We start from the raw sequence: 24,043 nt of genomic DNA on the forward strand, positions 1-24,043 counted from the left end.
CTACCTTCCCCTAAAAATGCCAATTCTATACTCTAGCCTTTCAAAGTGTATCTAAATATGCAACACTAAAATAATAAGGAACAATCTCTATGTATCACAGGTGCTGTTCTGGTGCTCTGAAAGATGCCCAATCAGACACTGTTACTAATCACAGGGAACAATCAGGAGCTCAGGGAAGGAAGCAGATGTGGATACAACTATGATACAACAGTTAATTGCACTATGAAGACAAAGGAGTAAATGTAATGGGAATGCAAAGATATGGCCTGCAGTATTGGGGAAAGCAGTGAAGGAGCATAAAAGTGCTCTGTCCCTGAGTGCAGAGGGGAAGGGGCATGGTGCTGGGAGCTGCTGGCAGGAGCTGTAGAAAGGTGTGAGGATGGGCACTCTTTCAGAGGCCTCGAGTACTAGCACTGTCTTATTTTTTCTTTTGACAAAGACTATCAGCATGATTATAACTAATCTTTAGTATGGATAGCCATATGGAGGTAGGAGAGATGGAGAAGGGACTGCTAGGGCCCACATCAATCAGCTAAGAAATCATGATGAATTCAGAGTCTAATCAGAGGCTGGGGAAATTCAGAGAAAAGAGATAAATCTGAGAGGCATTTCTGAGCATCAGCACAACTCAGAGACTGATGAGTGTTGATGACTGAGAATTTTAACTCCTGGAACTTAGAGTGCATGGTGATGATGTTCATTAAGGAGGAAATTGAGGAGATGAAAGAATTCCATGATTAGGAGTCATAACTGGCTCAGTTTTTGATGTGTGGAGTTTCAGGAACATTTCACAACAGCAACAGTAGCATTTCTGAAGTACTTATTTTCCAGATACCATGTACATATCATTTGATATAACCCTTCTGAAGGGTAAGTATTATTATGGTGCTCATCTGTACATTAGGAAATAGTTTGACTAAATTTGGCAAAGTATTCCAATATGTACTGATACCCATAATATGAGCCATGCAGTCTTGACTCCAGAGCCCCTCTACCATATTGTCTGAGTTCAGTAAAGAGAAGGAAGGTTCACTCCTCCACTGAGACAGAGGAAAGAGAAGAACAGACGAGAGAAGAGGCATGTATGGAGGCCAAGAGAAACACAGAGACCTCTGTGTGGCAAGAGGTGGGTTCATCTGCAGAGAACAAGGTGGGTGGGCAGAGAAGGGGAAGTGGGACCTAAAGATGCAGACAGGCTAGGAGGACAATCTACTGGAATGAGGGTGTCAGTCAAGTGCCTAACAGCCCTGAAGACTTAGTTACAACCCTGTCAGCATACCAGAAGCCTGCATACCCCTGAAATTCAGGTCCTAGCAGGGTCCCTGCCATGTCTGTATCATGACATGTTGGGACAAATGTATGGGAGTGAGCCATGTGTGGACTAGCCCTCTCAGAGCTGATACTTTGCATGTGGGAACCCCAGAAGGGATCCCAACCCTTGAAGAAATTACCTTTAAAGAGAGGGCGAGGCGGTCCCGAATGTAGTTCTCCTCTGTTTTTGCCTTTTCAATTTCCTGTTCGAGTTCCAACCGCTGCTTGCCTACCTGCTGTAGGATCTGCTCTCTCTCTCTTCGCAGTTCACTTTTCAAGGCTGCTATACGCTCCTTGTACTCTTCATCCAGTTTCCTGTGAGGAGGGAAAATTTACAAGCAGCTGTCAGATCCCCTGGAGTTCCCTATATGGTATATGGATCTGCCAAAAATGGAATCAGAGTTATTGAGATGGGAAGCATTCTGAGAAAATGCCTAATGTGTCTTGCTTTCTTGAGGCTTGACCACAACTAAATCTCTGCAGCCAGGTGTGTCCCAACAGGCAGGCAGGCAAAGCATTTCTTACTCTGTTCTGGCCCTGTGCCTGCAGGAGCCGTTGCCCTGGGCTGGGTGGGCAGGGTGAGGTGGGAAAGGACCTGGCCCTTGCCCTACCATCGTACCTGAGGTTGTACTCATTCCGTCGCTCTATGGCTGCATGGTGATCATCCACTTCTGAAGCCATGAGAGACTTGAGCTTCTCAGCTTTGTCCAGGTCTGACCGTAGTTTCTCTTTTTCTCTGACCACTTGATCAACTCGTTCCCTAGAATCAGAAATACACTGAGTTAACAGGAAACTGTTTCTAAGCAACAAATAGATCCAAAAGAGCTCTCATCTGGCTTGCTTAATACAAAAAAAACCAAGACAACCAAACCCCTCCCCAAGCAAAAAGGTTTTCCATAGTTCCCTTCAAAAGCCTACATGCCAATCTAAGTTCCACCTCATTTTCCTACGGTTAAGAAAGATCTGTGCAGAAGATATGGAAGAGTAGCCACATTTGCATACAGAATGGAAGACTGTTTGTTGAAGGCACCCAACCAACTCGTTGGACAGGTAGGAAAGGGAATGGAACAGGCAAACCTTCCACTCAACTCACAACAAATGCCGTATCTCAGCCTTAAAGCTGGCCAGAGCTGCCTGGTGAATGCTGTTCTTGGTGACCAAAAGTTCATTTTCAAGAGCCAGGGTCAATTCTGTCAAGTTGACATTTCCATCAAGGCTGAAATCCAAGGCCTGGAAATCAGAACACAGCACAATTTCAAGATAAACCGTTTAAGATCAACCTTCTGAAAGCAGAAAATGTAAAGGTTATATAAACCTGAAGAATTCAATACAGCCTAGAAATTGGGTGATTATATTTCTTTAGTGACTACTTGGGAACAATCCAGAACACAACAGCGTTTTTCTAAAGAAAATACAACATGTTTGTTTCTTTTTAAAAGATACTGATACTATAGATAAACACATGTAGTATAGCTCTCACCTTTAACAACTAGCATATTTCTCATGTTGCTAAGTTTGGGGTTAAAAATATAGAAAAAAGTTTCTGAGATCTTGTGAATAGAATAATCATTAAAGATAAATCGAACTGAATCAGAGTTAAAAAAATTGAGTTTCCCAGATTTGCCATTCTTTTCATTTTAGCTACCACACCTTTAGGATCTCCTGGCTGTTCTCAATGCCCTCTTCCTGCCACGTGTCGAGTATTCTCTCTACAGATGCATGGCCCATCCCATCATCCAGGCAGGAGAAGACCCGAAAGCCAATGGTACTCGTCATCGCCGATTGGGTTGTGGTACGACGTCCACTCTCATCGAAAGACTGGAAGAGAGAGACTTGAGCAAGCTCAGCTGGACTCAAGGCATTTCGACTGGATGCAGTCAAGACTGAAACTAGTCAGTCCTGACCACAGAGAGCAGAATTTAATTTACACTGCTAGGAAAGAATACTTCATACAGTACCTTTGATCTCTGTTCCCAGGTGAACCAAGACTACAAAGCTTATCAAAAACAACTGTTCTGGAAGAGAGTCCTTTGACATAGACGGGCTGTGTTTCCACTTAACACCAGGTTTCTCTGACCCGGAGTTGACATCAAGAGACATAATTAGTGGCCTTCCCACTCTGTAATTTATGGTCGTTTCTCAAACCCAACTTTTCTTCCTAATGGTTTAGTCTTTCTTATTGTCCTTTTGCTTTGCACTCTCTTTTTGTATTTTGCTTCAGACAACAGATTACTTCATTAGAAAGTACTAAGTGGGTTCTAATTTTGATTCACAAAGAAAATACTCTTACCTGCATGGAGAGGTGCCTTTTCAGTTGTCTATAAGGAGTAGATGCTGATGGTGTAAGGGATTTTCCATTTTTAAACAAGCCATAGAAAAAATCTTCTACACTCATTGTGCCATCAGGATCAAGATTGTGAAATACTTCTTCAAGCATCTAAAACAGAGCCATCACATATTTTAGATGCTTCACTGAAAATAACACAGGCCCAGGATACACTTCTGGCCAACAGAAATCAGCACCACTGTTGATCCTAAGACTCCAGAAATATAATTATGTCCCTTTACTCTCATTTCAACTAAATGTACTTCCCTTTCCAGTATTGTTATACCTTCCCGCTCACCCAAACTAAGTAAAATTACATTTTTAATCTCCATAATTTAAAGCAATTAACTTTCTTTTATTCCTAGAGTAGGCAAACTTTAATGATGTTATGTATTATACTTGCAAATTAAAATTTTATTTAAAAAATAAAGATGTAGCTTCCCAGCATCATAATAATTGAAATTAATCGGCCATTCATCATGTCTTTAAACTGTGGCAACTCTAAGTGATATTTGGCTTATATGAAATTTTGAAATTGGCTTGCTAGCACAGCATAAATTGGTCTGGGACAGATTTGCAGTGACTTAAAGAGTTTGTGTCTGAAACCCATACTTGGGGGTTAGAACCTTTCTTGGAACACTGTATGTGTTGGAATTTTGTTGTAGCCCAGAAGAGACAAAGATTTGGTAGGATGGGTTTTGTGTGTATTCTAAGAAGGATTCAAAGAGACACAATTCAAGGAAGCTTCGACTGACTCTTACATTCTCTGAGAGGAATCAAGTAGGCCTCACCTCTAACAAGGGAGACTAGACCCCAGCCCCATCCATAGGCTTGCCTTGGAGATGGTTTGTTCCTTAGGCCCACAGATGAAGGGGAAGAGGAACAGACCAATGCACATGATTGCAGTCCCAAGACAGGGAGGAAAGGCAAAGATCTCCTACTGGAAGTCAGATTCCCTTTATTTTGTGGGGCAGATCTTTTTCTATAGGAATACACCTCCCATGAACAAAACAAAAATCACACAGAGATCTTGTTAAAATGCAGATTGAAGCCTGGGCCACTGAGTAGCAGAAGACAAAATCAACAACAAATTTACTCTTACGGCTTAAAACTTATAACTGGGTCCATCCTAACACAGGCTTAAATTCTCTGTGATACATCCTCATAATTTTAATGTTCATTTCTTAAATCTGGACTGTTGCTATGATTTATATCATCTCATGATCGATGTTGTTCTTTATGTAAGTGCTTGAGGCATCTCTTTTATCTCAAATGTTTTTTTTTTTTTTTTTTTTTTGTTGTTGTTGTTCCAATTCACACCAAATAGGAAATATCTGTCTCCATTCTGGAGAGGACTCTGAGACAAGGAAACTATTCTAATGGGTAGAAATCTTTGGAACAAGTAACAGTTTTTAACATTCAATCTAGTAATCAAATCCATGGAAAGGCATTTGGGATAAGCTGCAGAGTCTGCCAACATCCCTTAGCTTTTCAGTCTCATTCTCATCAACCAAAAGAACACTCTCCTATGTCAGTAGGGAGGTTCCTCCAAAAACCAAAAACACAACTGCCATATGATCCAGCTATACAACTCCTCAGCATTTATCCAAGAGTTAAAATCAGCATACTGAAGTGACACATGCATTCCCATGTTGAAAGCAGCACAATTTATAATAGACAAACTATAGAATCAGCCTAGGTGTCCTTCAACAGATGAATGGATAAAGAAAATGTATATATAGAGAATGGAGTTTTATTCAGCCATAAAGAAGTACAAAATTATGTCATTTGCAGGAAAAATGGATGGAATTGTGAGTATCATGTTAGGCAAAATAAGCTAGGCTCAGAAAGACAAGTGTCATATATGAAATATGACATATGTGGAAACTAGAGGAAAAAGGGGGATCTCGTGAAAATGAGAGGGAGACCATTAGGGAAAAGGAAGAGGATCAGGGGGAAGAAGAAGGAGAGGGCAAGGAGAATGAAATTGATCAAAATCTGGAGAATGAAATTGATCAAATTATGTTATATGCAGGTACAAATATGCCACAATGAAACCCATTGTTCTGTATGATTAATATGTGCCAATAAAATTTTTTTTTAAAGAACACTCTCCTGGAGGAGGAGGAGGAGGAGGAGGAGGAGGAGGAGGAGGCAGCTTTCAGAACCACCAAATCAGAAGTTATGATGAAATCCAGGTGCCCTGAATGACGTTAGCAAGGCATATTTTACTTTTGACCCACACTGCTTGACCTTGTGATGTTGGCAAAATCAGTGTGGCTTCCAGGTGGCCTAAACACCCATCGTTTGGTCCACTCAAATTGGTGAAGCAAGTGAATCCTGCCATTTTTTTAAAATTGGGGGGCAAGTGAGTGAGTGGGCAAGTGGTTCATAAGAGGATCTGAATTCAGAAGAGGGGAAGATGGTCAGGGATAAGCGGAAAAAATACAGGTGAAACAGGCAACTGGGTACCACTTTCATACACAGGACCCACATTTAGAACTGCAAGGACATTTGCGCTCCTCATGATGCACTGGCCAGGTTGTTGAGTAGTTGATTTTCCAAAGTGTAAGTTAGAAAATAATGTACCAGGATAGAGATCAAAACCCCATATACCAGCAGAGGCCCAGAAGGCAATGGAGATGAATGGAGAGGATGACTTTAAGACACTGGCAAGTGGGGAGGACTCACTGGACACCTGACTGTATGCCCTTCCCAAGGAGCCTGCTGCATCTCACAGCCTGCAGAATGGGACAAGATCTTTGGATTTTTAAAGGAAAATCTCCCAAATTTAAAGTGCACCACACAGTTTAATTTTTAAAACCTTGAGCTGGCCAAAGAAAATGACTTTGGGATTAGATGTGGCATCTGGGATGCTGGTTTGCCATCCCTGCCCCTCAGCTGTCCTCCCTGCTGGAAAGCAGAGTGCTAGTTACAGCTGTAAGAGGGTGGCTCCAGTTCCTCCTCATGACAACAGTGGGCTGCAGTGATCTCACTGCCTATATAAAAAACGGGTGACTAAAGCTCAAATTGCTTTCAGTAGTAAAATCTAGGATTTCAAGTAGCATGTTAATGACATCATCTTTAACTCTCAGTTCCTCTGGTTTAGAGTGAGTCATAAAAAGTACTAGATCATCTCACGGTTTTTCTTTAGGAGGGGGACAAAAACCCCAAAACCACTAAATAAAAGCTATGTTTAATAAGCAATCCTTTATTCACCCTCGAACCAAAGAAAAGTAACTGTGCCATTTTTTTTCACAGGTTTTGGGAACTCTACCACTCTTCTGTGGCAGAGTTCCCTGAGAATGACTACTGTTTATTCCAAGAATTGTTTTTGGATAAATAATCCAAGTTTGTGCAATATTTCTTGGCAAAAACAACCCAAGGTTCTGGGTACTACACTGGTTTATAAATTAGGAGGATGAATTGAATTTTGTGACTCAAGAGCCACCATTGAAAAATAAATCACCACTGAACCATTAAAACGGTAGTCAAGTGGTGTACAATGGTTACATGCACGGGAAAGAGGAAAAAAAAAATAATAACTTTTCTGCAAGCCAGGCTACTGGGAAGCTTTTGATTATAAACTTCTTTTTTGGGGGGGGGGGTAGGAAAATAATACCACTTATCCCCTGAGCAAGCAGACAGCATGGTTTCAAATATCATTATAATCAAAGACCCCAAAGCTACAACTGTAGCCCTAACCTCTAACTCTCTAATCTTTATTTTTAGCTTTTCAAAAGACATCTCTTGGAATTATTTACATTTTTATGTTTCACAGCTATTCATGTATTCAGTCCTACAGGGACCCTCTAAACTTTTCAGAAAATGTAAAGCCTAAATGTTACCAAGTAAGATTCTTGGGTGGCTCCTGCAAGACTCTATACTTTCAAAACAACCAACTTGCCCTTTTCCATTTTCTCATGACCAGAAAATGGTAGTAACCCCTGGTTGCGGTAGTTAACCCAAGGCTCTCCTCATACAATAGGCAACAGCAGCTCAGACCACCCTCAGCAAATAAGCTTTTCCTATATACTGCTCAATCTGCTTAAGGACCCAGGGACACATTGAGATCTTTCCAAAAACCTAAACTTACTAGCCTGGCCTTCTTTCCAAAAACCTAAACTTACTAGCCTGGCCTTATATTCCCCCAACTTATATGTGTGGAACCTCCTGCTTAATTTTTCCACCATGTTTTCGCAAGTCTTCCTCTGTGATTGACACCTGTTGACATGGTAGCTCATGAAGCTAGGGTCTGATAACCTCAAATGGGGTAACAGGCTTAGCACTCTGAGGGGTACATAGTATGCGCAAAGTGTCAGCTAGTGTCAGTTTTTCTTTCCCATAATATAATATAAATTCATCAAAGACGAAATCTTCAAGAAGACTTCTTAGGAGAAAAGAAAATGATCTCTAACAACCTGTAGGAAGCTGTGATATGGCTGTTCCCAGCCTGTGGCAGGCTAAGAGTTTATCATCATTATTATTTCTGAATCAAAACACACTGTAAAGCTTACCTCACCATCAACATTCTGCAAACCATACTGCTCACAGATGGAGACCAGCTTCTTCCGGTTCAGGTGACCATCCCGGGTGATCCCCAGATCATCACAAACCTCCTGCAGTTTCTCCTCTATCCAGTCTTGGGGAGGGGAAGACCCACTCTGTGAGGCACTCAAGTCATCTGGGTTCCAAAACCGTAGCTGGCCTGAAATCAGAGAGCATACTGTGTTGTCTCCAAAGGAATTACAAAGAAAGAGTGAGTGCCTATTCCTAAAAAAATGTACTTTTTGAAAATAAATATTATAAGAAAAAGTTGAATATTACAAGAAATGTTGATCTCATTCTTATTTTGATCCTGATGTTCCAACAGGTACTTTTTTAGAACCAACAGGTAATTCTTTGCTCCATGGCAGTCAACCTGAGTAAGGAATATCCTTCCTGTGCAATACTGCACAAGCTCTGAGACCTGTTTTATTCCAACTAATAACAACACAAATTTAGGCTGTCAGGTGATCACATGAGAAGGCTGGTTGAGAGCCACCCCAAAGTGTTACAGGCCCTGCTACAACTACAGCTTCCAGTTTTATTTCTAATTTCTAAGTACTAGAGTATCTTTTACTAAGAAAAAAAAAAATTTCATGATGATCATCTCAAGATTTGCCTCTTTCCAGAGTCTGTACATGAATATTCTGACCAATAGAAACCAAACAATCCAACTTGAAAGAATCATGGGTTGCAAGCTCCAACTTCCTAATTATCTGTAATATGAAGGGTAAATTCTATTTGAAGACAGAAATCAAACTATTTATTTAAACATCAAGACTGTTTATCCTTTATTAAAAGTGCCTACTTCTAAATTGTCCACTTACATATTAGAGAGTCTGTAAAGTTGTCACTTAAACATGAGATAATTACTAGCACAATTTTGTGTGCCTGGAGGGACCTCAGAGGGTTGAGAGGAGCACTCAGTGCTATTCCTGCTATTTATCGACAGAAATTAAGCCCATTACTGCTGTGTCTTTCCAGGCTGGAGATCTAGAGAGAACATGTTGTAATTACATTTAAGAACAGTTAATCCCAGTTAGGCAGTGAAATGGTTTGAGAGCTTGTCAGCTGGACCTCAGTGCCACCTGGTGGTCAGAGGATCAACGTGTTCTAATGCTTACATACATTGGAAACTATAAGGGATGCATATTAAAATACTATTTAGGGTAGGCTACTATTTAGGTTAGGGCTGTTCAATTAATTAAAGAGTCTTTATAAAGAGAAGTTAGCCACATTGTAGTTGCCATCTTTTACATGATGTTAAAAGCTAGGAGTTTAAAACTATGAGCTATCAACTGGGATTGAATATTTTGTAGCTGCTGTTCCTAACGTTTATTCCCAACCAGCCTTCCCCTCCCCAGCAGGTCCCCACATGCTCAGCTCTTACCTTCTGCTTCATACTCCTCACCGCGTTGCGTCTTCCAGTGCTACGGAGGACAAGAGATGATTAGTGTGCTTTTGAAATTATTCAGAAAGAAATCCTAGCTTTTCCTAGACCAGATTACTTTCTGGCTCTGAAATCATCATCTGGGTGGTCATATGATTTTACAGCCTGCCAATGTTTCTATCCAGGAGGGTTCTCTTCAGTTAACCAGGTGACTCCTGTGACACTGAATTTGGTCTTCTGCAGAATCTCACCAGGGATTTGTCCTTCTCATCTGGGAGGTCACTTATTCAACAGCAAAACCCATTAAACTAAGCCAAAGCAAATATTCAGAATCCATCAAGAAAACAAAGGTTTGTATGCATGCATTTATGAACTTGTTCTTCAATAAATGTGTACTGAATGCTTATTTTTGTGCTAGGTCTTTATGAGCAGAACCAGCATATTTCCTGTCTCACAAAGTGTACACTGCTAATGAAGACATGCTGACAAGAAAACAGGAAGTACACAGGATGATGTTTTAAGTGTTGTGACAGAGAATTCAGGATGCTGTGATGGTGCCTATATGAGACAATACAGACTCAGTAGACAGGGCAGATTTCCTGGAAGAAGCAAGGTCTAAACTGAAACCTCCAAGGGTGAACTACAGAGAGTGAAGGGAAAGGAGGCAGAAGTTATCATTTACTGAAGCAAGGGGGAATAAATGAGCTTTGTGTGGCACAGTGAGCAGAGAGATGCAAACCAAAAAAGGGAGGCTAGAAAGCTTGAGTTAAATTAAATATATATTACTAGAAAATTATATATTACTAGAAAATTTCAGTAAAAGTAGTAAACCTTATCTGTATTGGACCATTTAGCCATCTTATCACTACTTTTTAGTGAGTCTTCCCCAGAGTCACATCATGTGGTTTATGTACTGGCAAAACCACCTAGCCAAGAGCACAGGTCAGGACCAAAGTCTGCTGTTGCCCTACTTTGCAGATCTTCTTCAGTCAGCTGCAAACATGGGTCTTCAGTGACTTCAGCCTCTCCAGCCAGCAGCCCAGTGCTCCCACTCCTACTGGGAGATTTTAAACCTCAGGCAGAAATACAACTCTATGAAGGCAGCTGCCGTTGATGGCAAATATCCAGCCCATTCCCTGGGGTGGTCAAACTACCTAAGATGAGTTAATTTCTTTGAATCCTGAAATAAACTCAGCAGCAAAAACAGGTCTCATTGCCTCCTGTCTCCAGACCTGGATTCCTCAGGGCAGATGGAGTGCCACCTGAAGAGTCCTTGGATTAAACAGTAGTTTGTTCAAGATGGCATGAGTTGAGGTTCTTCTTTTGGGTCACTTAAGCACATCTACCTCATTCTCCACACTGTCTGTAGTTCTCTCCTCTTAAATGAGGACTGAGTATCGACCATGATTTCATAGAGCTTTATTTCACTTAGAAAGACACTGAAGAAAGCACAGATTCAGGAGCTTGCCTCAAGGGAAACCCCAAACTGACAATGCTGAGACGGATTATTCGTGTCATACGGAAGGCAACAAAATGAGTATGTTCACCATGGCTCATTCAGGTTACAATTGAAAGTCACTAGTATACAAGGTGGTGATGGAAACTGAATCAGTAGGGCACAGTGTGACCTGCATTTTTTCTTGATTACAGTTTTATCAGCTCACTGATGGCTGTGTGAGGCAGGGCGGGGACAAGAGGTGAGTGGCAGAGTCAACAGTTCTCCATGGATTTCCTCACTTACTTCTGGTCAGAATTCAAGTGTATTTTATATATGAAATTTAAATCAATAAAGTCCCACTAGTAAAAGCATCCAGTCTGCCTGTCCCTCCATATTTATTTCCTTATCCAATAGAGCAAATGATTTAAATACTCATTCTACTGTGGCATCCACAATTGTGAAAATTCATTATTCATTATTTAAACACCCTAGAACTAAATCCATTAAGCCCAACTACAACAAATCAAATAGGGTTTATGATCTAAGAATTATAGGTCAAAATAAAACCTCTCACACCACAAATGAGATGATTTTTTTTAAATAGCAGACACTGATGGGAGAAACAGCAGGAGAATAGGTTATCACTGAACCCAAACCAGAAGGAGAGCCCCAGCTGGGATATCTACTTGGAAACATGCAACACCAACACATACCTGCAAGGAATCCTTGGTAACAATTCTAAAGCAACAAATTATGTGTTGTTACACAGAAGTTGATTTATTACATTTGTTTATTCACATCTCAATTCATTTTAAAATTGAGTTCAAAGAACCAAGGTGCTCTAATATACTGTTTTCCAACATCTCATGGTCTGTGGGACTACATGCATATTTCAGGTTGACTGGGACAATACCTGCTTGCTGTTTTCTTTCCTCAATTCTCAACCCAACTAATAAGAGATCAAGTGTGAAGCCTACAGCATAGACCTGGGAGCCAGACTGCCTGGTATCAAATCCTGGCTTACCTATCAGGTTGACTTAGGCAAGTTTCTTGACCTATCTATAAAATGGGAATAAAGTAGTATAGTACAGATTTCATATAGGTAAGAGTAAAGTGATTAGAATTGTGCCTAAGCAATATAAAATGTTGGTTTTATTGGACAGGTGTGCATATAATTGATATTAAATTTATATTTGTAGAAATTTTTTTCATTACTATATTTAAAGTATTCATTTGGGTAGGCCTGAGGATGTGTCCCTTATTCATTTAAATTGATAGGAAAAAAGTCAAGTCTCCAGCAGTGATGCAAATAATATTGACAATTCACATAAGAGGCAACAAAATTGAACGAATTTGGGGAAAGGTTTTTCTCAGTACCAAAGTTGTATAAATTAAAACCAAGAAATCATAATTGTTTGTATTAAATTAGCAAAAGATAACTTTAAGATAAAAATCCTATTACAATCATTACAGTTTAAAATAGGCCTTTTTATATATTACTTGTAGTAATGTAAATGGATATTATTCTTTTACTAATGAAAATGGCATTATGTGTCAAAAGCAATAAAAATATTCATACTCTTTGTCCCAATAAATTCGCTTGGCTAGCCAAAGGCAATATAATCAAAGACAGAAAGAAAAAAGTCATAGGCATAAATATGTGTATTGTAGCACTTTTTGTAACAATAAAATATTGAAAACAGCTTAAATATTCAACAATGGGGGCATAAAGTATAATGATACATCATAATGTAGTCATTAAAAAAATAATTAAGAAACCATGAAGGAACATGAAAAAAAAATCCCAACAAACACTAAGTGAAAGAGCATAACAAAAATGCCATCTACACTATGATTACTGCTGGCAAAAATATTTATACAAACAGACAAAAACTGGAAGGATATGGAGATAATAAAAATAGATACGTTTTGGTTGAGGAACCACGGGAAGCAATTTTCTATTTCCTCTACTGTTATAAATGCTGTTGATGCAACATAAATAGGCACAACTTTTACTATGTCTTTTGCCCAAATGCCCTCAAATTCTCACTAAATTAATTCTTGTGACTTGGGGATGGGGCTGGAAGAAGAATGTACTTAACTTCCCTTGGTAAGTACCATTCTGCAATACCTGCAATACCCTCCTGTCTTGTGACAGATGGAGAAGACTTGGTGGGTGCCTGAATGCTGGTTGGGTAGGCAAAGGGCTACCAAGGCCAGTGTCCTCTGAGCTTAGTGGCATGTGGAAAGGTCTGAGACACTTTCCTGAGACTTGCCTGGGAGACTAAGATCATTCCCCTTGAGTCAGTCCAATCCAAGAAGGCCAGGTATGGTACAGTTTTTGAACCCCAGGCAGCACCTTCACTTAAAAGGTTTCATATAAACTCATGAGGCAATTGGGGGTGATGGGGTAAGGGATGATTTAAACATATTCTGAAGTCTAGGGGAAACAGTTTCCCAAGCACTTCTCCCACCGCACTTTATGAGAAACAGGAGCCAGTCTGCTAGAAGAAGCAAGCTTATACTAATGGGCACATTTCCATTCTAAGACCACCTCAATTGGCGACAAAGTTTATTACTCAGATATGATATATGCCATGCTTCTCCCTAGTCTGAGGATAAGCACATGGTGGCTGGAAGTTTGTTATTAAATTGCAATTTCAGGGGGTGAGGTTTGGGGGGAGGGAGATCCAATTCATTCACAGCTCATTTATTTTCATTCTCACTGCCTGGAGCCAGTCATTCCAATTAAAAAGCTGGGGGAGAAGGAGGGGAGAGCAGGTTAGAAGGTTGGGGGATTAGATCATTCAGCTACTGAAACAGCACCAATAAAAGGAGCCATCATTCTGGAACAGGGTCCCTTAATTGCTGATGGTTTCCCCAGTGTAGTGAAAGCTGGCAGGTGGCCTCTAGACACTGATCTGTCAGGAGCACTGGAAGGGATATAATCATGAAAATCTTTGGATGAGCCAGGTTGAAGGGAGGGATAGTTGCTGGACGCATTTGCAATACTGAATTCATGAGGAAGAATTTTCCTTTTCTTTCTTTGAAATCTAATGTAGCTTCTCACTGGAGACAGAATGGATATTAATGCACTTAAACATTATTCTGTAGGACTTCAGCCCCTCCCAACTCTGCAGGCAAAGTTGCAGAATGGATAAGCACAAAGGCTTGGCAGAGAGACTGTCTGGTCTGGCTTAACCACTTGCTGAGACCCCCCCCCAGTACCTTACTTTATCTGCCAAGTGGGATGACACTCCTACTTACTTTGGGATGTGGAGACACGTGCTTGGCACTTAAGAAACTCAGCTATCATTATCATTTAAGCTGGAACCATGATATGGTTAGGCATTTGGACTTCAGAGCTATACTAGTGAGTTCATTTTCACTTTTGACCTTTACTGCCAGGGTGACCTTCAGCAAGTCACTTAATCTCTGTGTGCTTCAGTTTTCTTATGCATAAGTAACAATACTTGGCTCCAAAGTTAGGCTTCATTTTTGGAAAGCACTTGGAAGAGTGCCTGCTATGACTTAAGCCCTGAGCATTTGTGAAGTAAATAAGTATTACAATTATGAATCCTACTAATGGGATGTTCAAAAGTAGGACAAGGGCAGAAGAAACAGTAGACCGACCAGTGCCAGCTGTAAGAATAACACAGAAGAGATCCTTTAAAAACTACTGCTTTGATATGTTGACTAAATTGACTTAATCATTTCACAATGTACACCTGTGTTAAAACATCATGTGTATATCATAGACATACAGAACTTTTGTCAATTACACCTTAACAAAGTTGGAGGAAAAAAAACCAAAATCTACAGCTTTGATATGATGATTATGATGAAGCAATCATCTTTTGATTTAATTTAGGATCAGAGCCTCCCCAGGGGACCTTCTCTTACAGAAGATGTCTCCTGGGCTGCCATAGCTGGCAGTGGCTGTCCTGTGCTTCCTCATTAACATGCCAAGTGTACTGGCCAACAGCCCCATTGAGAGCAGACAGGGGAGAGAGTTAGAGGTTGCCCAGTCCCAAAACAGTTACTTCAGAAAGCAGTCCCCAACCCCTGAGGCAGAAAAAGGGAGCCCCTATGCCCACTGCACATCTCAATGTCATGCTGTCCATCGTGGATGGCTCTTGGGTTGTCCTACAGCTGGATGAAGTGCCCTGAACACTTCAGTCGAACAGACGGCACCAATTTCAGGAATGCTTTTTGCAGGGACACCTGCTTGGGTGGACTGCAGAGCAGATGGCCTGAGTCTCTCATATCCCCGGCTTCCAGCCTCAACGCCGGGCCAGCATCTGCAGCCTTTGGGTCTGGTGCAGCCCCTGCCCACAATAGCCCAGTTGCCACCCCCCACAAGCCATCTGCTCCAGCGCAGACCTTTGTGCCCCACAGAATGTACAGCTAATTAAAATGATTATGGGGGCACACACAGGGCTATTCTTTCCCGGCAGAGGTTGCTGAGCTGATTTCAGCAGCCCCAGAGCATGAAGCAGTTTCTTTTTTGAATGGGGAAGGCCTTGTAATCCTGGAGAGAAGAGGAAGGGAATTTACTAGAATAGCAAAGCTCCCCAGAGAAACTGAGCTGGAGTATCCCTTTTAAAAGGGAAGGGAAGCACATTTAGCAAAGCAAGACACTGACAAAAAAAACCCCAACAACAACAAAAAATGAACAAACAAACAAACAAAAAAAACCCAGAAATTTGTTTAGGGAGAATGTTTATGAAAAACATGTCAGGACATTTTAGAACACAGTGTCAGTGGCACAGTTCACTCACAGGCCTACATATTTGTAAGGTCTGCACTCTGAGCTGGTTATTGGAAGCTAAGTGTGCCCAGGAGGGCTGTTTTTGTTTCAACAGGACATACTTTTCCTGGGACTGGGACTCATTTCCCACTCTGCTGCCTTGGAAGGAAAAGGCAAAGGAGGGCCTGACAGCTCAGCTCCCCGTCTCTATTCTGAACTCCAGGATAAGCTGCTCAGTGGCAGGTTGTCATGACTAGAATGCAAATCAATGCCTTAATCTTTAAAAGCAATTAAATGCTACAAGTAAGTGCTGGGGATAACAGGAATGAATGCACGATTTCTAAATTCATACACATCCTACTACACTGCCAGAAAATCTTCAGTACCACAGGTGTAAGGAAACGTGGAATCAAAGAGTCTGAGCTGTGTCTTCTGCTATCAAGGTTGGGAGACTGCTTTAGTTTACTGGATTTCAAAGTCTTCAAAGGGAAGGCACATTTTTACGTCCTTTCTGCTCATCAGAGTTGCTCAATGGATAGTTAACACTACTTTTCTATGTGGAACATATTTAATGGTATATTTGGAAAATGTGTAATCATTACTAAAATTAATTTTTGTTTTTTATCTGTTTCAGGTTTCTCATAGAAAATATATATTAGAAATTGTTGATCTGTCTGGGTGTGGTGGTGCATGCCTATAATCCCAGTGGCTTGGGAGGCTGAGGCAGGAGGATCTCAAGTTCAAAGCCAGCCTCAGCAACTTAGTGAGGCCCTTGGCAATTAAGTAAGACCCTGACTCTAAATAAAATACAAAAAAGGGCTGGGGATGTGGCTCAGTGGTTGAGTGTCCCTGAATTCAATCCCTAGTACCAAAAAATTAAAAATAAATAAAAAAATAAATTGTTGATCTGGAAGGAGGTGGGGCTAGATTCCAAGGGAATTCTCTCTAGGATCAAGTCAGGAAGGCTCACTGGGACACCAAGGTCTGAAAGTCTTGTTAGAGGGATGTTGTATTAACTTCAAAGGGGCTTCTCAGATCACTTTCAAGTAATCTACAATCGCATCTGGAATGAGTGTTTCATCTCTGGAAATAGTCAGATGATCTAATTAAGACTAAAGAAACATAAAGGCAGAGACTGGGATGCCATTAATAAAAACATCCATCCTAGTCAGGCGTAGTGGTGCATGCCTGTAATCCAGGTGGTTTGGGAGGCTGAGACGGGAGGATCATGAGTTCAAAGTCAGCCTCAGCAACTTAGCAAGGCCTAAGCAACTTAGTGAGACCCTGTTTCAAAATAAAAAATAAAAAGGACTGGGGATGTGGCTCAGTGGTTAAGTACTCCTGAGTTCAATCCCTGGTACCAAACATATAAACAAATCAAACATACATCCTGAGGACATCACAGAATTTGATGGGGTAACTGCTTACTTTGTCAAAGACTGGAACAAAAAATTTAACAGGGGAGTAAAGAGAAAATAGCTGTGCTTCCACTACAAAAGATCTCAGCAGAACTTCTCTCAGTTAAGAAGTCTGCTCCAGAATTAAATATTGACTCTATACAATGTAAATGAATAATTCATGAAGTTTAACTACAAAGTTATGCATATATGAAAATGAACATATGGGAAAGATAAGTTAGTTTCACACTTCTTAAAGAAATTTGACTGTAGGCAGAGTAGCAAAGTCAGCTTTTGGTTTTGGTGTGGGTGCCTTTCAACAACTACTACCCTTGAACTGTCACTTCTGTAGTCCTAATACAAAGCCTGGATCCACCTGTCCATCCTTGGGCAAATATGGCAATCAGCTTTAACTTTTTCTCCCAGGTTCTCATTTAAGTTGCACTGTGCAAGCCAACAGTTTTGGCTTACACTACTATTGTCTAGAGTTGAAGAAATCATTGTTTATGGCCCCTTATTCTTGATAAGAATCTTACTAGACCTATCTATTCCCTGTGGAGGAAAACAGTTAACAAGGTGTCCCCTGTTTTCAACCAGGACAGAAAGCAAAGTGGCCCTGCCCCAAATGTATTAATTGCACAGTCTTTCCTACCAGGTCTGAAGAATACAGAATAGAATAATTGAGAATTAGTTTTTTTCTTTTCCTCCTCTCCACCTACCTCAAAAGAAACATAAGCATAAAATTCAAGGTCAGTTCAGTAGATCCTGCATAAAAACGGAGGAAAAATGTACACTTCCAAACCTGAAAATCTCACTTCTGTTTCTTAATGAAGTAAAGCACAAATAGCAACAACGAAACCCTTCTCATTAATCGCACCTCAGGTTGGAATCAAGACTGTGTTCTTTATTTGCCTGAATTAATTCAAAATAGAATGTCCTGTTGAATTGACTTCAGTGAAAATGACACCATGAAAAAAGAAAAATCACCGCTTTTCTTTCAATACTACCCAGATGAGAGGTCAGATGCCCAAGGGATCCATTTGCCACATAAACACACTAAATTGGAAGTTGAATGCATGTTGTGGCCTGCTAGTGGGACCTACCTGTCACTTGTGAATTAACGCATTCTGCTTCAGGGTTTCCAAATGAAATTCTGAAACACCGCATTCAGCGTTGAAAATTTAGCAAGATTACAGCAGTCTTTTCCCTACAGAAGGGCTTTATTGCCTTCTAAACTAAACTTGGTAGGGGAGACATGCTTAATAGCTAGGTTAGATAGTCTCAGTTTCAGCAGGAAAGAATCAAATTGCCTGATAAAAGCACTGGGGGAGCAAGTGGGGATAGGATGGAGACTATTAAAATGTTTACAATTTATGTTGAGGCTTTAACACAGATATACTGAAACAAAAAACACCTTGTAACAAGGTTTGTTTTCCTATGTTCTGTGCAGGGAGGGAGCTACCCCGCAGTGACAATGTGGGTTCTCACCCATAGCACATCACAATGGTGCACCGTGAACAGTCACCAGATGAGCTCCGAGTTGCTTGTGGCTAATGAAGCCTGAAGCTTCACATGGGACTTACATTAAATATAAATATAGTTGCTTCAAAGCAATCTCCATAATAGCCTCGTTCACGCTCATCTGTATTTCTAGATGTTTTCCTGAGTGGGAGAGAAAGGGTGGAGTTATAGGTAGACTGCAGAGAATTATGTCTGCTGAGAATTACTGATAATTTTGGTTTTGCTTGTGGGAAAATGCCTCTCAAATAAGGATAGAGAAAAACACTGGGAACCAGTAATCCAGGACCTAGGAATGAATTCTTGTCAGTGATAGCAACCTCCCTTACTATGGGGTAGCCCTAGAGGGCAAGGGGAAGGAGGTATTGCTTTGTCTTTTCAGATGATTGCTCACTTACCTGATGAGATGAGTTCCTAGCAGGAAACAAGTCACCTGGGGACAGCTTTGACAGGTGCTGACACTGCTCCATCCTACTGCCCACCCCTCTGCAAGTCCTCAGGTAAATAAAACTATTATTTGATTCAACAAGGAGCTAAAATTAGTCTCTTGTTGGGTAGACTTGCCCTCTTTTAACTTCTGACAACAGGTTTAGGTTTGAGGACTGTCTTCATCCAGAAACTCTACAGTTCCTTTCAGAAACTGCAAAACTAAGGCAAGCCAAGAATCTTACCTTCCCCTAAGCCAGGGCCCAGGAATCAAACCCATGACTTGATTAAGAAGGCTGTCTCCAGCTGCCCATCTGGCTATTCCCTATGAAATATTTACATCAGGGGAGAACCAGGCCTACGCCCTCCTTCAGTATTGCCTGGGGGCACTGATGTGAAGTATGAGCCCAAAGAATAAATTCTTAGTACCTCCAAAGATGGGACAAGAGGGACTCAGGCAACCAAAATGGGAGGAAAAAAGAAGCCAACTGTACAATAAAGAACTCCTGGTAGGTTCAGACACCTTGTGAGAGTAAATACACTCCACAGATCACTAAGAATTGCTTCTGCCCCGCACTCCCCAGTGGGAGCCACTCTAGAATGGGGAAGATTACTCCAACTTCTGGGAGACCTAGACAGCTTCTGTAAGGGGACAGGGTTTCCAGAGAGGGCCTGTGCCTCCCAGCATATGAACTTCTGCTGGTTGACTGAGTGGCTCTCTACTGCTGAGGCTAATGCAGAAACTGGCAGGAATAGGAATGCCATGTTCACATGGGGTGTGCAACAGGACAGCAGGCTGACAAAAGAACACTGTGAGGCCGTGTGCATTGACCACAGCAGTGAGTGTGATCTGCAACTGGGGTTGCTGCATAGGGCTGGGATTTGCCATTTTAATTACCAAAGAGAGTGTTGAAAATGCTACATGAGAAGTTTTTAAATTTTATTTTATTTTTTATTTTTTTGGTAAGGGGGATTGAACTCAGGGCACTTGATCACTGAGTCACATCCCTAGCCCTATTTTTGCATTTTATTTAGAGACAGGGTCCCACTGAGTTGCTTAGCACTTGCTTTTGCTGAGGCTGGCTTTGAACTCATCTCCTGCCTCAGCCTCCAGAGCTGCTGGGATTACAGGTGTGCATCACTGCACCCAGTGAGAACCTATTAATTTTTTAAAGAGATGAATTGTTTTGTAAAATGACAGGATTCACTTATAAAACACTTCATTTTTAGGCAAGAAGTAAGTGATTGAGCTTTCGTTTGAACGCACTTTTGGCAATTAAAAAAAAAAAAAAGGCAGGTCAAGAATGGCTTAACAATCTATGGAAGCAGGATTGCTGAGAACAGAAACCCAGAGAAATGATCCTCTCTGGGCCTCTATCTGCAGTTCTATTGAAGGAACCTGGAGAATACTGCAGATTATGTACATAGCATCAAGTGGTCATACCCAAGAGGTTTCTGGAGGATGTAAGGAAAGCACATTGAGGCTGGAATGACTCTTCCAATACAATCTTTACAAGTAGAAAGAGTTTACCCAGGCTTAGACTTCAACTTTTCTTTTTATTTATACATGAAACCAAAGTTTCACTTTCTACATGACTCTCACTAGGAGTCCAGTAGATAAGATATAATAAGAATATAAGAAATGCATTGACAGCAACTGTCAGCTCTGCCCAAGAACTTATTGGGTATCATATCAAAAAATAAGTAACCACTTAATCTCTTAACACTAAATAATAATCTCTTGAGAACAGTTGGCGAACTGGGATATTGGACTTAAAAGTTGCTGCCAAATAAAACATACCTACTAAAGTGTTTGAGACATTTTAATCATTTTTAGCTCAGTTCATAGAGTGCTTGCCTGTCATGCACAAGGCCCCGGGTTTGATCCCTAGCACTCCCTGCAAAAAAAAAAAAAAAAAAAAAAAAAAAAAAGAATATGCATTGCCATTTTTTTCAGAGAGAAGCATCTCACTTATTTCACCCTACCCAGAGTTATGAAATGGACTTTATGTAGTGAAATGATAACCTCCCTGATGCAAGATAAACAGTGCTAGGAACACTGAAGTATGCAAATTACTTGCTTCCCTGAAATTGTATATGTGAAGTTTTGTGCATGTGGGTTTGTGTGTTTTCCTGGGAAATCTGAATTTTCAAAGGGACCTGAGACAGGGGAAGACCACTAAAACTGTACCTGAGATGGAAACAGCCCCTGCCCAACTGACCCGCCCAGGGGACCCTGATGTTCCAGGCGGCGTTTCCCTTCTCCCTGTTTTCAGCCATCATGTCTCACCCACACTCCCCTTCCCTAGTTGCTTTTCTTCTCTTCCCACTCACAATTCTGTCACTTCTAGGGTGAGGACAAATAGCATTTGTTTTAAAAAAATGATGCAGACTTCTTCTGTTTGGCAGACTGCTTGTATGTTCTTGTAAACTTCAGTATTTATTGCCAGTTTCATTTCTGCTCAATACTTGGGTTTCTAGTTAACTCTGGGTTTGTGAGTATTCTGGAAAGTTGAGGATACCAGATGTGTGATTGCTGGAGACATATTGGAAGCATGTTTCCTGTAGATTTTAGTAAGCTCAGCATGGGTGTTAGACAGCCATGAACACACACACAATCAGCGGCAATCTACAGACCACTTTCAGGAAGTTGAGGTGCTCTGTCTCTTTTCCAGTGTATATTAGTATTTGAAATATTTGCAGCCCCAATCTGAGCTGGGATTTGCAAGAAATATTTAGAGCTTGCTCAGCATGGCATTTTCAATCATATTCTGTAAGTGGGATGCTGGTAAATGAGCCATAAAAAAAGAATAAAGAAAATGTTACTGCTGCTCCTTTATTGGTAGATCATGACAATATGCAAAGTGAACAGAAGGGAGCTGAGGGAGGGAGACATGCTGGAGAGGGAGACAGACCTGGGTGTGTCAGAACCAGCAGGAAGAACAGTGGCAACTGCTGAGCAGAGGGAAAGTATCCCTGCTTGGTATCTTGAGGCAAGAATGGAGTATAAGAGCTGCTTTAGCATATCACAAAAGATAAGATACAGGCTCTTAAACTGCTTGAAAATGTAGCTTTCATTTCCTACCTATAAAAGGGTGTTGTTTTAGAGTTTAGAGTGGGGGAAAGGGAAAGATTTTACTAACTCTTTAAATTACTAAAAAAAAAAAAAGGCTGTATATACCATGGGGATAAGATATATTCCCAGGAAGAGCTAGAAGTAGAAGACCCCTGATGATATAAAAATAGCTGAAATCTAAACATGTAAACATAAGCACATTCAGAATGACAGTACTCACTCTGAAACTCGAAACGAAGGAGAAAACATTCAAACAGAAAGATCAACCTCTACGTTCAAAAGACAAGTAATAAGATTAACAAGAGGCTGGTAACTAAGAAAAGTCTGCGTTGCATCTTTGATGCCCTTCCTTCTCCCAGCTCCGGCCACGCCGAGGAGCGTACCCCTGCTCCCCAGCTCCATGTGCTGTCCAATTCCTTACCTCATTGCAGTCACCAGCCTGGATGTGTGAAGGCCGTGCTTCTTCATCTAGTGGTTCAATTACTGTCACCTCTGCAAACTCCTCCACAGATTCTTGAAACTCAGGCAAGGACCTTCGTCCATAACGCTTCCCACCTCTAACATATTTGGGCTGAGCTTCTAGGGAGCAGTCTGGACAGGGAGACAAGAGTTGAGGCCACATTACATGAGAATCTCAGCCCCGAGCTAACATTCACAGCTGTCGGACACAGCCTCTTATACCAGCCCCGAAATAAACCACCACTGTTTGCCAGCTGTGGTGGCCGTGGGCGTATGTGAGCTATTGGGTCAGATGCAAAGCACAACTTCTAATTCGAATGATTTATAGCAGCCCAAGTAGATATCTGCAATGGTAACAGCAGGAATTTTAACTCAAAACTACAGAAGATCAGAAACAGTGAGAGATTATATTTGTTCTTCTGTTTATTAAGCTGGTATTCTGCAGGTGGGGGATGAAGAAGGGAATGGAGAGGGAAAAAAAAATTAACAAAGAAATAGACACCTGGGAGGAAGTCTTGGAAAATGGTAATGCAACAGATCTCACACCAGCACAGGAAGTTAGCGTCCACATCAGTTGGAAACAAACTCCCTGACCTCAATGACTCCTTGGTCAACCATTCTACTTTCTGATCTATCAGACAAGTAGGAAGGTAGAGCAAAGAGATGGACACAGCAGGACCTAATCAATTAATGACAGCTAGTCACTTCTATGAAGTCGGGCATCAAGATCTCATTATCAAATTAAAAGCTGTGGAATAAAGTAACAAATGTAAAATGGTATTAAGAAAAATGACATGTTGTGTTATTTTTCTCTTCATGAGCTTCAGTGTTGTACAAAATAAAAAGGAATGTGAATAAGGGCGGAGCCATCTCGTGGCCTTAAAAGAGGACTTCAGCCTTCTGACAGAGTGCATCTTGGGTTCAACAATTACCACCTCCACCTTCGCCACCACCACCATTGCTGCTGCCATCACCACTGCCATCACCACCATCACCACAATAACAGACTAGCCTTTTTCTACTATGAACAGCTTTAAAGCAACACAATAAATACTTCACTCTACTTGAATGTCATCTTGAAGAGTTTTAAAGTGTCTTGCACAGCATTAGGAGAATAAAAATTCAATTAAAATATAAAAGGCTGGCAATGCTTTGATTTCTGTGGTCTTTTTGTCTATAGACACACTGTCTCTCTGGAGAACGCAATATGGGTTCTGTTCGAACATGACAGTCTTCACAAGATTATCTCAGAACTCAAGACATGATGATTTTTAGGTGAGGTGTGTAAACACAGAGTCAGAATGAAGGTGGCTGATTAGATAAGAGATGAAAGAACAAAAGCCTTCTTCTACTACCATGGAACCATGGTAGGTTCGTCCTTACTTTATGGCTTCCCAGGGAAGGCGA

General features: G+C 41.0%; 1 protein-coding gene across 1 annotated transcript in view; it reads right to left on the bottom strand.

Moving 5' to 3' along the window:
* Window positions 1-24,043, bottom strand: part of Nin (ninein) — a 102,600-nt gene that overhangs the window by 47,914 nt on the left and 30,643 nt on the right. Inside the window, 8 exon segments of the mRNA XM_047539783.1 lie at window positions 1,452-1,626; window positions 1,931-2,071; window positions 2,405-2,541; window positions 2,962-3,129; window positions 3,602-3,748; window positions 8,155-8,345; window positions 9,573-9,612; window positions 22,599-22,768. Of these exon segments, the coding sequence (XP_047395739.1) occupies window positions 1,452-1,626; window positions 1,931-2,071; window positions 2,405-2,541; window positions 2,962-3,129; window positions 3,602-3,748; window positions 8,155-8,345; window positions 9,573-9,612; window positions 22,599-22,768 (1,169 nt within the window).

Source organism: Sciurus carolinensis, chromosome 2, assembly GCF_902686445.1.
Source record: "Sciurus carolinensis chromosome 2, mSciCar1.2, whole genome shotgun sequence".
In the NCBI taxonomy this organism is placed as follows: domain Eukaryota; kingdom Metazoa; phylum Chordata; class Mammalia; order Rodentia; family Sciuridae; genus Sciurus; species Sciurus carolinensis.